Source organism: Neolamprologus multifasciatus, chromosome 10, assembly GCF_963576455.1.
Source record: "Neolamprologus multifasciatus chromosome 10, fNeoMul1.2, whole genome shotgun sequence".
NCBI lineage: Eukaryota > Metazoa > Chordata > Actinopteri > Cichliformes > Cichlidae > Neolamprologus > Neolamprologus multifasciatus.
In genome coordinates this window covers 32,572,842-32,584,368 of record NC_140448.1, presented here as the reverse complement: position 1 = coordinate 32,584,368, position 11,527 = coordinate 32,572,842, and the positions used below count along the sequence as shown (strand labels likewise).

Below are 11,527 nucleotides of genomic sequence, written 5' to 3'. Positions count from 1 at the left end.
CTGAGGACCAGCCCTCGAGGCCTGGAGCTCCACCCCTCGAGGCCTGGAGCTCCACCCCTCGAGGCCTGGAGCTCCACCCCTCGAGGCCTGGAGCTCCACCCCTGTTTTAGACACATAAACACCTGCAGGATAAATTTGGGTTTTTATCTTCAGGCTATTGTATGCAGCCCTAAACATCTTGGTTCTTGGTTCTTATCACTTCTATTATTCATAGAGTTTATAGTTAGGTTGGATCAGGTAATGTAAAAAAAAAAAATCATTACTATGATTATTATTTTTGTTCTGGGATTCGCAGGTCATAATAATCCTGGCTCCACTTCTTCCCAAAAAACAAATCAAAGACTTGGTGGTTATGGGAGCAGACAGCTTGTGTTGTCAGATCCTGGATCAGTGCTTCGGTTGTTTGATGTGGAGCTGCTGTTTTGAGCTCCAGCCCACATATCTTCAGTCTGAGATGACTGTATTAGAAGTATTTCCTTACTATGACATCACAGAGATCTGGGAGAAGAAAAAACTGAGATAAACTGTCACACACTGAGCTCAGTGTTAGAAACTTTGGCCGTGTTTAACAGGAGGAGGGGATGTGACAGGAATGAGGAGACCTCTGTTTGAACACTGATCCCGTGTTTGATCACACAGCTGATAGTGTTCGGTCTGCCGCTCAGCTCTCTGTTTATTTAGTATTTACTGTATGAATCAGAGCTGATGGTGGTGATGATGGAGGGAAGAGAGCGGATGGGTTGGAGGAGGAGGAGGGGCTGATCCATTCACTTTTCTCTCTAATTAAAGCCTCAGATAACTGGAGGCAGAGCGAGGAGCTGAAAGCTTCAGGATCTCCTCCGGAGGAGAAGGTGAGTGATCCTATCTGCTTCCACACGAGAAGCTTTTTAAAGTCTGATCAAATTATTTTAATTCCTTTGAACGTGTAGACTCTGAGGATTTATGAACATTTGACTTTCTGGCTGCTTGTAGAAGGCGAGGAGCTTTGAAATGTGTGGCTGATTTTATTTCGGGTCGTGTGGAGGACAGTTCATCACAATTACAGGAGAGTTGGTGTCGAGCTAATTTGTATATCTAGCATCCAAATACTTCATTCAATCAGCAATAAAAAGTAAAGACATTAAAACATCCTAATAAATTCAACAAATATTGGGTGGCATCAACATTTAAACTTGAGACATTAAAATATTTTATGTCTACTCTGAATTATTCGGCTGCTCGTGTAAAATCATTGGCGCTGTGAGCACCTCCTCCTCCTCTTCCTCCTCGCCCGCTGCAGTCCCTGTATTGGGTTTCATTCCTGCAGTTGTGGCTGAATGAACGCTGATCAATTATTTACAGAGAAGCTGAAGGTCAGGAGAGAGACCCACAGAGACCCTTTGGGCCCGAAACAGAGACTTCTTAACCACAAGTCTACCAAAAAAAGCCGGAGGTGGAAGCTCAAAGGACGACAGGGATGAGGAGGAGGGTGGCTGAAGGTGGGAGCTCTGATCCACTGATGCTCGGTAGATGAAGCACTAGAAACAGAATCAATTTCAGGCCAGACTCGCTTCAAATCTTTCAAACGCACCCTTAAATTTCCGTGGACCAGGAATATCTTCATGGAAATCAGGCACCAGCTGACAGCAGCTGTCAGTTAATACCATCACAGGTGAGTCCACAAACATACAGACTGGATCTAATCCTCTGTGATGGTGTGTTTGCTCACTTAGTAATGAATGATTGCTATAACTGATCATAATGAGAGTGATAAATTATAAAGACCCTTCATTCAATTATAATGACAGCAACTTACATTTCCTTCTTTTAATTATAAAGAAGAATAAAAAAACTATATAACCCCAATAAACGTTGTGTAAATAACAAACGAATGCAATGATTGCAAAGCTGGTAAACCCATATTTTACTCACAACAGAACAAAGAAAACATATAAAAAGTTTATGAAAGATGTAATGGCAGCAACACATCTGTAAAAAGTTGGAACAGACTCTTTCCACTGTGCATCAGTCTGTAAACGTTTGAGAGCTAACAGCAGCTGCTCACAGAGGAACGCTGTCCTGTTCTGGTTTGATGGAGGTTTCTAGCTGCTCAGCAGTCCTGGCTGCATGCATAGGTTGTGCATGCAGCATATGAATGCACAGATTAGTGTGTAATTGTGTATTCTGATAAAGTAGCCAACATGGAGATTGCTGTTCTACCCCTTCATGCTTTAAAATATGTGGCTAAACACTGGCTGCAAAGTTTATAGTTCATTATTACTTTTACTAATATGGCTAAAAGCAGCTAACAGAGAATTACAGCAGATAACACAGACTAACTGCAGCTAACAGAGGCTAAAAGTAGTGAACAGCAAGCAACACCAGCAAAAAAAATAGCACTAAAAGAGGCTAACAGCAGCTAACAAAGGTCAGTGGAATCTAACAGAGGCTAACAGAGGCTAAAAGCAGCTAACAAGGTCAGTGGAATCTAACAGAGGCTAACAGCAGCTAATGGAGGCTAACAGCAGCACACTGATAAAAAAAAGTTAAGGATGTTCTCTACAATAACATACATAACATATACAATAACTTCAAGGTAGCCCAGCCCAAAACTTGCCCTGGCTTCTGTGACTCTAATGGTACGATGGTAAAGATCTAAAGGTAACTGAGACCATGAATTCATCAGAGTGCTGTACAGTGGACTCATTTGCTTCTCCTTCTCCTTATAATTATGTCAGCTGGTGTAGCAAAATAAATATCAGATCAATACAGTAAAAATATTTGCATTATACACTCAGACTAATTTTTAAAAGCAGACTGATCACCAAAATCAGTTATTTTCTGGGGATCATGAATGCTCTTTTAAATTTCATGATAACCCATCTGATAGGTCCTGTTTGGAATAAAGGGCCAGATTTACTAAGTGAGGCAAAAATAGGAGCACTTGGTTTTACAGATGATTTACAAAAGTTGCTTTTTCCACAGTTAAAGTTATTTTGAGCATGACATGCCCAATCTGCATGATTTGGTTTGTTAAAAGGAATCAGAAAAGTACATAAGTAAAGGTCACAGACGCTCTCATGTTGACCACAATAATGAAAATAAGGAGAAGCAGCAAAAAGAAAAACTTTCTGCACCTGAACTGGAGGTCCTAGTTGACCGAAACAACATGTTTAATGAAAATCTGAGCGTTCAGTCTGGCTGTCAGAGAGCTATTTGGGAATTCTTTTTTAGAAAGGGTGAATGCAGTGCAGCTCCACTGAAGAAGTTAAGAAAGGTGGAATGATTAAGGCGACTCACAAGACCAAAAACTGTGTACAACAAGGTGTCAGCAGAGGAGACGGTTGTAGGTCCTGTGGGTGAAGTACCAAAACAGTCAACAGTCATTGGTGCAGATCTGAACAGGTAGCAGGAGTTACCTGTTACAGAGCTGGCACCTGCAGTGTTGAGTTTTCTTCTTCTTCGGCCATGTTCTCATTGCTACAGTGTTGTAATAATGTACATAATGTTTATGGATTCAGAGACTATTTGCACATTAACTGAGTGTGTGTGCTTCTTATTACACAACCCACACTCAGTTTCACATGGGACAATTAAAATACACGTGTTCTGTTAATTACTCCAGAGATGGGAATCCTGCTTAACCGGCTAAAGGGCGTGCCCAGAAAGACACACACCTCTGAACTCTTCTCGTCAGTCACATCGAGGCCATATTTGGGACAAGGCAAACGGAAACAAAGGCTGTCAGATTCCTGCCACAGCAGGTTGGAAAAAACTGATATGAAAAAGTGAAGAGCTGGAAGAAGTTCTGTTGCTGGTGTTGTGCGACTCACTGAGAAAAGTGAGAATGGGATGGTTTACTTTTTTATCACATTGTTGTCTGGCTTTCCAATTAAATTGAATCCAATGGAGAAGCATCTCAGTCTTCTAACACGCAGTCTTTAATCTCTGCAACGCCTCCACACAGCAATAACTGCCATCACATCGAGCTTGTTTCCGGCGTTGAATATCCCTGCAAATAGCAATAAAACAGGTGTTGCGAAAGTTAGTAAATCCAACTGTGTGCGTGATTGAAGTATTCTTCTCTCTATAGTTTGGATCTTGACAAAGGAACTCCCAGAAATCCATATCTAACAGAGTCAGTTCCCACCTCTAACACATAATATTGTCAATCTCACCAAAACCAAGTTTGTGCTGGTGCAACACACTAAACGTCTTCATATGTTTGTAATCAAGTCACTTACTTCCATTTTGACCTCACACTTCTTCTTTTATAAGATTTATATTTGACCATTTTAAACAGTTGATGTGCACTGACACTGATCGCTGCTCAGAGGTTAAAGAACAATCTGCACGTGGAACCATTAATAGCTCAACTAATAAACATGGAATATACTCTAAAAATAACACCCTGTACTTCAGCTGCTTCCTCTCAGAGACTTTTTACACGTAGCCACTATAATGTGCAGTAAATAAATTCAAAGTAGAGCTCACAGCTGAGTTTCTACCCTGCTGTATACTGACTTTAATCATAAATATACATGACTCAGCCCTTTGAGCAGCTTTGCAAGGGGCGTCTTGACCCACACTTCTTCAGTTATTGTGACACGGGCTTTAAAAAAACCTGACCAACATAGAACAGACCACCAGCCTGCTGTACGAATGGTCTGGAAAGTTTCATTAATGATTGAGGGGCTAATTGAGCGAGACAGAGTCTTCATCAGCATAACGTTGGTGGTACATTCTGAACAACCTTTCCTGAGAATAATGAGGCAATAAGGCTGTGTTTTCTTTGCTCTCTTTCCCTCTCAGAGACATGGATCAGTCAACATTGAGCCGAGACCGAGGATGGATAGATGTCTAGGTAGATAGCACCTGAAGAAGACTGTAGTTAAGGACTAGAGTGGAAGGAGCTGAGATGATGCCAGACAAGCCTGAACGAATCCTCTTCTGCCACAAATAGCCTCAGCGGTTCATCATGGGGTTGAGTCAAACCTCAAGCATCACCCCAGACATCAGCTTGCTGGCGGCAGTTGTGGCGAGCAACCATCTCAACACGTCAGGCACCTCGCACACCTCGCCACTCCCTCTGCCTTCATGCAGTATCGATGAATCCTACAAATATGTCTTCCTACCCGTCTGCTACTCGCTGACCTTCCTTTTCAGCCTTACCCTCAACTCAGTGGTGCTCCTGCGCTCCTGCTGCCATCATGGACGCCGTTGGAACACTTCACTGATCTATATGGTGAACTTGGCCACCACTGACCTGATGTACGGCCTGTCTCTGCCCTTCCTGGTGGCAAGCTATGTGCTGAGGGACTGCTGGGTGTTTGGGGACTTCATGTGCCGCCTCGTACGCTTCCTGTTCTACTTCAACCTCTACTGCTCCATCTTCTTCCTTACCTGCATCTCTGTGCACAGGTAGGACAGCCTAGAAACAGTGCAGCAAAATGAAAATGTAAAAGTTTGTCTTCCGCATAAATGTTGTCTAAACTTTAACCAAAATACCAGAAAATCTGCACAATAAATACAAATAAATGAAAGTTTTGTGACTGTTTGGATTTAATGTCACGACCAACTCTCAGAGTTTACCAAGAGTTGGTTGTGGCAGATTTCCAGTTGGTGCCATTAAAGCTCAGGTTAAAGTCGGCTTGATGGCGTCTTGCTGCTTTTTGTTGTTTATCAAATTGTTTTGTAATCGTTGTTATTATGAGACTGGTTTAGTAAAATCCAGCTCCTCCCCCTTTGTTTCCAGCTCATAACCACAAGCACACTTTCACCGACACTACAAACAAATAATTACTGCTCATATTATTTCCTGGTAATGTTAATTTTTGATGGATTTCTCATCTTTGCTATTTGAACTTTGACTGGCTAACAGGAAATTAGCAAGCTATCAGATTCTTCTGATCTTTGAGCCCATCGGAAGTTGATCGGATGTTTGCAGCAGGTGAGCTGATGGGTTTGACCTCAGAGCTTGTCATCAAAATAAACTGCCGACCTAACCAAAAGCCATTCGGTTAAAGAGCCACATAATTGTTCAATAGGTTTGAATGGGTAAGCTTCAGCTGATAATTCGACCCCTGATAATCTGAACCTGACATCATTGTCATCAGTCAATACTAAATAAAGGCTAGTTCTCATTTGCTCCATTAGCTCAGGTAGGTATGGTTCATGTGTTAGTTTGTTAGCGGGATCACCTGATATGTTGTTGTCAGATTTGCATAAAAATACTATTTATGTGAAAGGTTGGCTCATATTTTAGTAATCACGTGCTGAACTGAGACGAGAAGCTGTTTCCTTTCAGATCAACTCTTCTGAGTTTTCTGTTATTTCTGTTCGACACATGGCTGAAAACAGTTTATATGAACCTCAGTGTAAATGCTGAATAAGCAGAGGTTAAACTGACGGACTGAACTGACCACTAGTCGTCTCTCTACAGGTATCTGGGGATCTGTCATCCAATGAGGACCATCACACTGGAAAGTAAGCGGGTGGTGAAGGGGATCTGCGCATTAGTTTGGGTGGTGGTCTTCATTCTCACCTGCCCCATCTTCAGGTTCGCCCAGACCGGATACGTTAGGCGTCGAGCTGGTGAGGCTGTTGAGCCTGGAGAAGGGAGCGATTATGGGAACAGAACTGGAGACCAGGTCGGCGAGGAGTACATAAACTGCTGGGATGATGCCATAGATAAGGAGTTTGCAGACTACGTCCCATATGGCATTGTTCTCCACCTTCTAGGTTTCTTTGTGCCCTTTGTCATCATTGCCTGGTGCTACTCCCATGTGGTCCGGACAATATTTCAGACCCTGCGCTCTCCTCCCAGTTCAATAGAGGGTGGCGAGGATGGACCAGTGGGTGACGGGTCTGTGGAAGGAGTTCGAGGGCGCGAGAGAACCTCCGTCTCTATTTCTGGCTCACAGTACTCACACTACATCCGCCGGCGGCGGAAATCCATTAAAACCATTGTCACTATCACACTGCTGTTTGCACTCTGCTTCCTACCCTTCCATGTGACTCGCACGCTCTTCCTGCTCCTGCGGCGGGGACAGCTCGGCGGCTGCAATGCCATGAAGACCGTCTCCATCTGCTACAAGGTCACCAGACCTTTGGCCTCCTGCAACGCATGGCTCAATGCTCTGCTCTACTTCCTCACGGGCGATAAAGGTGGCCCCAGCTGCTGGCCAGCCGAACGCACCATGCATCGAGACCGCCGGAACGGCTCCCTCTGGTGGCCGCTGAAGATCCTCAAAAGAGATGGAGTGGGAGAAGACGATCATGAGGTGGCCGAGAGGGTTGAAAGGGAGGTGCACATAGAGAACGAGTCCAAGTCCTCCAGAGTTATCTTCTAGGATGCCATAGATCCTCAGTGGGTTACAGGCCATGTGGGATTGCTGCTTTTGATTTGAGGATGTCTACAGACGCCTCATTGCACCACACATGGCATTGGTAATTTCTTAAGAAGAAGCATTTCCAACTTGTTAAAGCATAGAGCTTTTTAAAAACTGCAGCGATACCTGGCCAGACGTTGTTACCAGTCAGTCTGAATACTGGAATTGTTTGTAAAAATGAAAACAGTGACAAACTGATGGAGGAGATGGTGTTTATTTCAAATATTCTGTAACTGAATTGTAAACAAAGCTGTCAAATCGTTAAGTCCCAACATTCTAACAGAAACTCTGATATATTTATTCTTAATTTAGTGATTTGAGCTCCTGAATTGTTGATTTCATGACCAGCAGCAAAGTGAGCTTGGCTCCTCCCCACTACTGCCAAGTGGTCCTTATATGGGATGATCTGATTGTTGAGCACGATCTGATATCGTCGTGTTGGTGTTGTTCCCAGATCATCATGAAAATGTTGTTCCAGGATCAACATTGCAAGTGACCAATCAGAATGTTGTGATGTCATACTTTTGCGACTTCGGGAAAAACCGGCATAAAACAAAAAACTGTACTTAAGCTGCAAGAAACCGCCTCTGTCTGCCGATCAACAGACCCTGACCATAACCTTTTGATAAACGCTAAGCAGAATTGATATTGTCCTTGCAACACTGGAATTTCATAAATGCACGAATGGGTTGGCGCGCAAAAGAATTCACAACAATGTGATTGGTCACTTGCAATGTTGAACCTGGAACAACATTTTCATGATGATCTGGGAACAACACCAACACGACGATATCAGATCATCCGATTGTTGAGGTCCTTTCTTTAAAATAGTAGGCTATTTACCTTAAGTGCATTAAGAGGAGCTTTTCCATGTTGATTTGCCCGTCGATACTCTCAGTATGGATGATTCTGAAACGATTAGCTACCTGCATTAATCTGTTTTTATTTATTGTATTTATTTCTTTGATTCACAAAGCAGAAACATTTCACTTCACACAGGAGGGAGGGACAAGTTTTTGCTTTTAACGAATAAATCAAGAATTTCATCAATTCACAGCCGTATCGTCAAAGCTTGAAGGGAGGGCGGCTCGCGCCTTTCTCCTTCCGCCTTCCTTCGACAGTCCAAACACATGTATGTTCAGAATGCCCACCTGTCTCACTGTGCTACACCTGTCCAGGTGCACGTCACCTTTGACAGCTGGGATAGGGTTGTGACCACAGCGGCGCTGCTTTGGATAAGTAGAAAAAAACAGATGGATGGGTTTGCAATGTTGAAAATACACATGAATCATTTTTTATGTACTTCTTTATGAAATAAATGTCTTCTCTTCACAGCTGACAGAAAATGCCGTCTCCACCTTCACCTTCTGTGAAATGTTTTCACTGTTGTGCTTTGGGGAATCTGAACATTTGTAGAAGGAAATCTCTCAGAAAAAAGGCGGAGAAGACAAATATTTGTACATGAATCCGCTGAAGGCCAAATTTGATTAAAGCTGCATGTTAAATATGTTGAATTTTAAACAATAAGCATACAGATCATGGACACGGGAGTCCTGACCAATCAGTAGAAACTGCTCTGTGTCCGTTTTACTCAAACTGGAACACTTCCCGTTTAGAAACACGCTGTGTTTTCAGCACTGATGAGTTATTAACATTTTAAAGTGACCATTATGATTTTATGCTGTGAGGACTTTTGTACCTGCTGACTGCAGCCGTGCAGGCCCGGCTGGTTGGATGGATCTCCCTCAGAGGCACCGCTGCAGCTTCCTGTCATGTTGTTGTCCAGCCTGGGTCACTCGGTGATACCACACCTCATTTCTCTGTTTGTGGGACTTTGTCTGGATTAAAGTGGGTGTTGAACTCGGCTCTCTGTGCGGCCTTGTTTGTGGTTAACGTGAGAAATGTTTAATCAGCTTTTTTAGAGACAAATCAGCCGAGCTTCTGCTGACCATCATACAATAACTAATACTAAGCAGCATTCCTGTCATCACTGTTATTTATTACACTCAGTTTTAGATTCTGGGTGAAACATCAGCTTTCATACAAAGTCCAGCCGAGGCTGACAGGATACTAAACCGGTGACTGAGCGGTGTCACTGCACAGGAACACGTCTCCAAAACATCTCAGACATAATCAAGCAATTATGTTTTCACTGGTAAACAAATGTTAACCTCAAACTATCATCAGAGAAACAAAGGTTAAGTCAGAGTTCAGAGCCTGGACTGAATGCAGCAAATGTGCTGCAAATACATCACATCACCAAAATCAGAAGAAAGTGGAAAAAAACTCACATCTTTTTTATACACAGATTAAATAGCAACAGAAATCTTTGGCACAACTTCACCTTCTAAGGTGCATGAGAAACGAACACCGCAGGAACTCCAGCAACACTTGAAGGTAAAGAGGAACAACATTATTATGACCCTCATCAGGGTCATAATAACATATAAATCAATTTGTGTTTAAATAAAGGACAGGAAACAGAAAGGAAAGGAAAAAATCAAATGAACCAATCACACCTTCATTGTTATTGGATAACAGGTTAATACACAGGTGTCCAACTCCAGGCCGCGAGGGGCGGTGTCCTGCAGGTTTCAGATGTGTCCTTGATCCAACACAGCTGATTTAAATGGATAAACTACCTCCTCAACATGTCTTTAAGTTCTCCAGAGGCCTGGGAGCTTGAGGGTCCTGCAGTATCTTAGCTGTTCCCAGGACTGCGCTCTTCTGGACAGAGATCTCCGATGTTGTTCCCGGGATCTGCTGGAGCCACTCGCCTAGCTTGAGAGTCACCGCACCTAGTGCTCCGATTACCACGGGTACCACCATTCTCCAGCTTCTCGTGTTCCTTCTTCCTGATGTTGCTGTCATTCGGAACCGCTACACCGATCACTACGGTCGTCTTCTTCTGTTTGTCTACCACCACTATGTCCGGTTGGTTAGCCACCACCATTTTGTCCGTCTGTATCTGGAAGTCCCACAGGATCGTAGCTCGGTCATTCTCCACCACCCTTGGGGGCGTCTCCCATTTTGACCTCGGGACTTCCAGGTTATACTCGGCACAGATGTTCCTGTACACTATGCCGGCCACTTGGTTATGGCGTTCCATGTATGCCCTGCCTGCTAGCATCTTGCTGTTATGTGCAGCCTGCAGCTGTCTGGTGTGGCAGACCCCAGCCTCCATGGACTTAGAGTTTGTTCCTATGCTGCCATGTTTAGTGTTTTCCAACACACACACACACACACACACACACACACACACACACACACACACACACACACACACACACGTGTATTTTTGACTAATATGGTGAGCCGTCTTTACCAGGCTTTCTCAGAGCTAACAGTTAGATTCTTTTTCCGACATACGCTGGCGGGACGAGCATTCCTGAGTTGCACTTAGGGCATATCTGTGTAGTGGAAATCTACTAGACAGAATTAATATTACACCAACTGCAGACAGTTATTCTGGAGACACATGAAACAGTCTGTGTGGACTCATTAAGTTTATTTACAGGAGCCGTGCTGTGTAAACATGAGAGAAAGAAACAAAACTGCAACACGGCTTGTGTGGTGAGCTAACACAAAACAAACGGATTTCACTCTAGAGGTCAGGTTTTACACAGTGAACACTTTTATTACTTACTAAACTAAAAATAACCAAAACAAACAAGTAAAATGACGAGATGGACGACAAATAGTGAGTTTTCCTCTAAAAACAAGAGCCGATGCAACAATAAGGTATTTTATTAGGGGGGTGGTGCCTCCATAACTTCTCTCACTACACCCAAGATCTTCAACAAAAATCAGAAAATTAAGGAACTCATTGAACTAAATTACCAAAGAAAAACTTAAAGCTTATCACAGAAACAGTGAAGATTATAAATGATCCTCTTATGGCCTCTGACAGCGGACTCATCTCTGTGATTGGCCCCATCTTATCTTAATGACCTTGTAGTACCATATCACCCTATTAGAGCACTTCGCTCTCGCTCTGCAGGCCTACTTGTTGTTCCTAGAGTATTTAAAAGTAGAATGGGAGGCAGAGCCTTCAGTTTTCAGGCCCCTCTTCTGTGGAACCAGCTTCCAGTTTGGATTCAGGAGACAGACACTATCTCTACTTTCAAGATTAGGCTTCAAACTTTCCTTTTTGCTAA

At 43.2% G+C, this 11,527-nt stretch overlaps 1 protein-coding gene across 1 annotated transcript; it reads left to right on the top strand.

The window, feature by feature from the left end:
- The first annotated feature begins 90 nt into the window (after positions 1-90).
- On the top strand, positions 91-10,191 carry LOC146510575 (P2Y purinoceptor 3-like). The gene is made up of 3 exons (XM_085174936.1): positions 91-851; positions 4,792-5,400; positions 6,422-10,191. The coding sequence occupies exons 2-3, from the start codon at positions 4,958-4,960 to the stop codon at positions 7,329-7,331; spliced, it is 1,353 nt and encodes a 450-aa protein (XP_085031062.1). The 5' UTR covers positions 91-851; positions 4,792-4,957; the 3' UTR covers positions 7,332-10,191.
- The last annotated feature ends 1,336 nt before the right edge of the window (positions 10,192-11,527 follow it).

What these genes read in the sequence shown, in the direction of transcription:
- LOC146510575 (XM_085174936.1), top strand. Translation starts at nt 4,958, where the DNA reads ATGGGGTTGAGTCAAACCTCAAGCATCACCCCAGACATCAGCTTGCTG. An exon ending in ACCTGCATCTCTGTGCACAG is followed by an intron (nt 5,401 to 6,421) that starts GTAGGACAGCCT and finishes GTCTCTCTACAG; the next exon opens with GTATCTGGGGATCTGTCATC.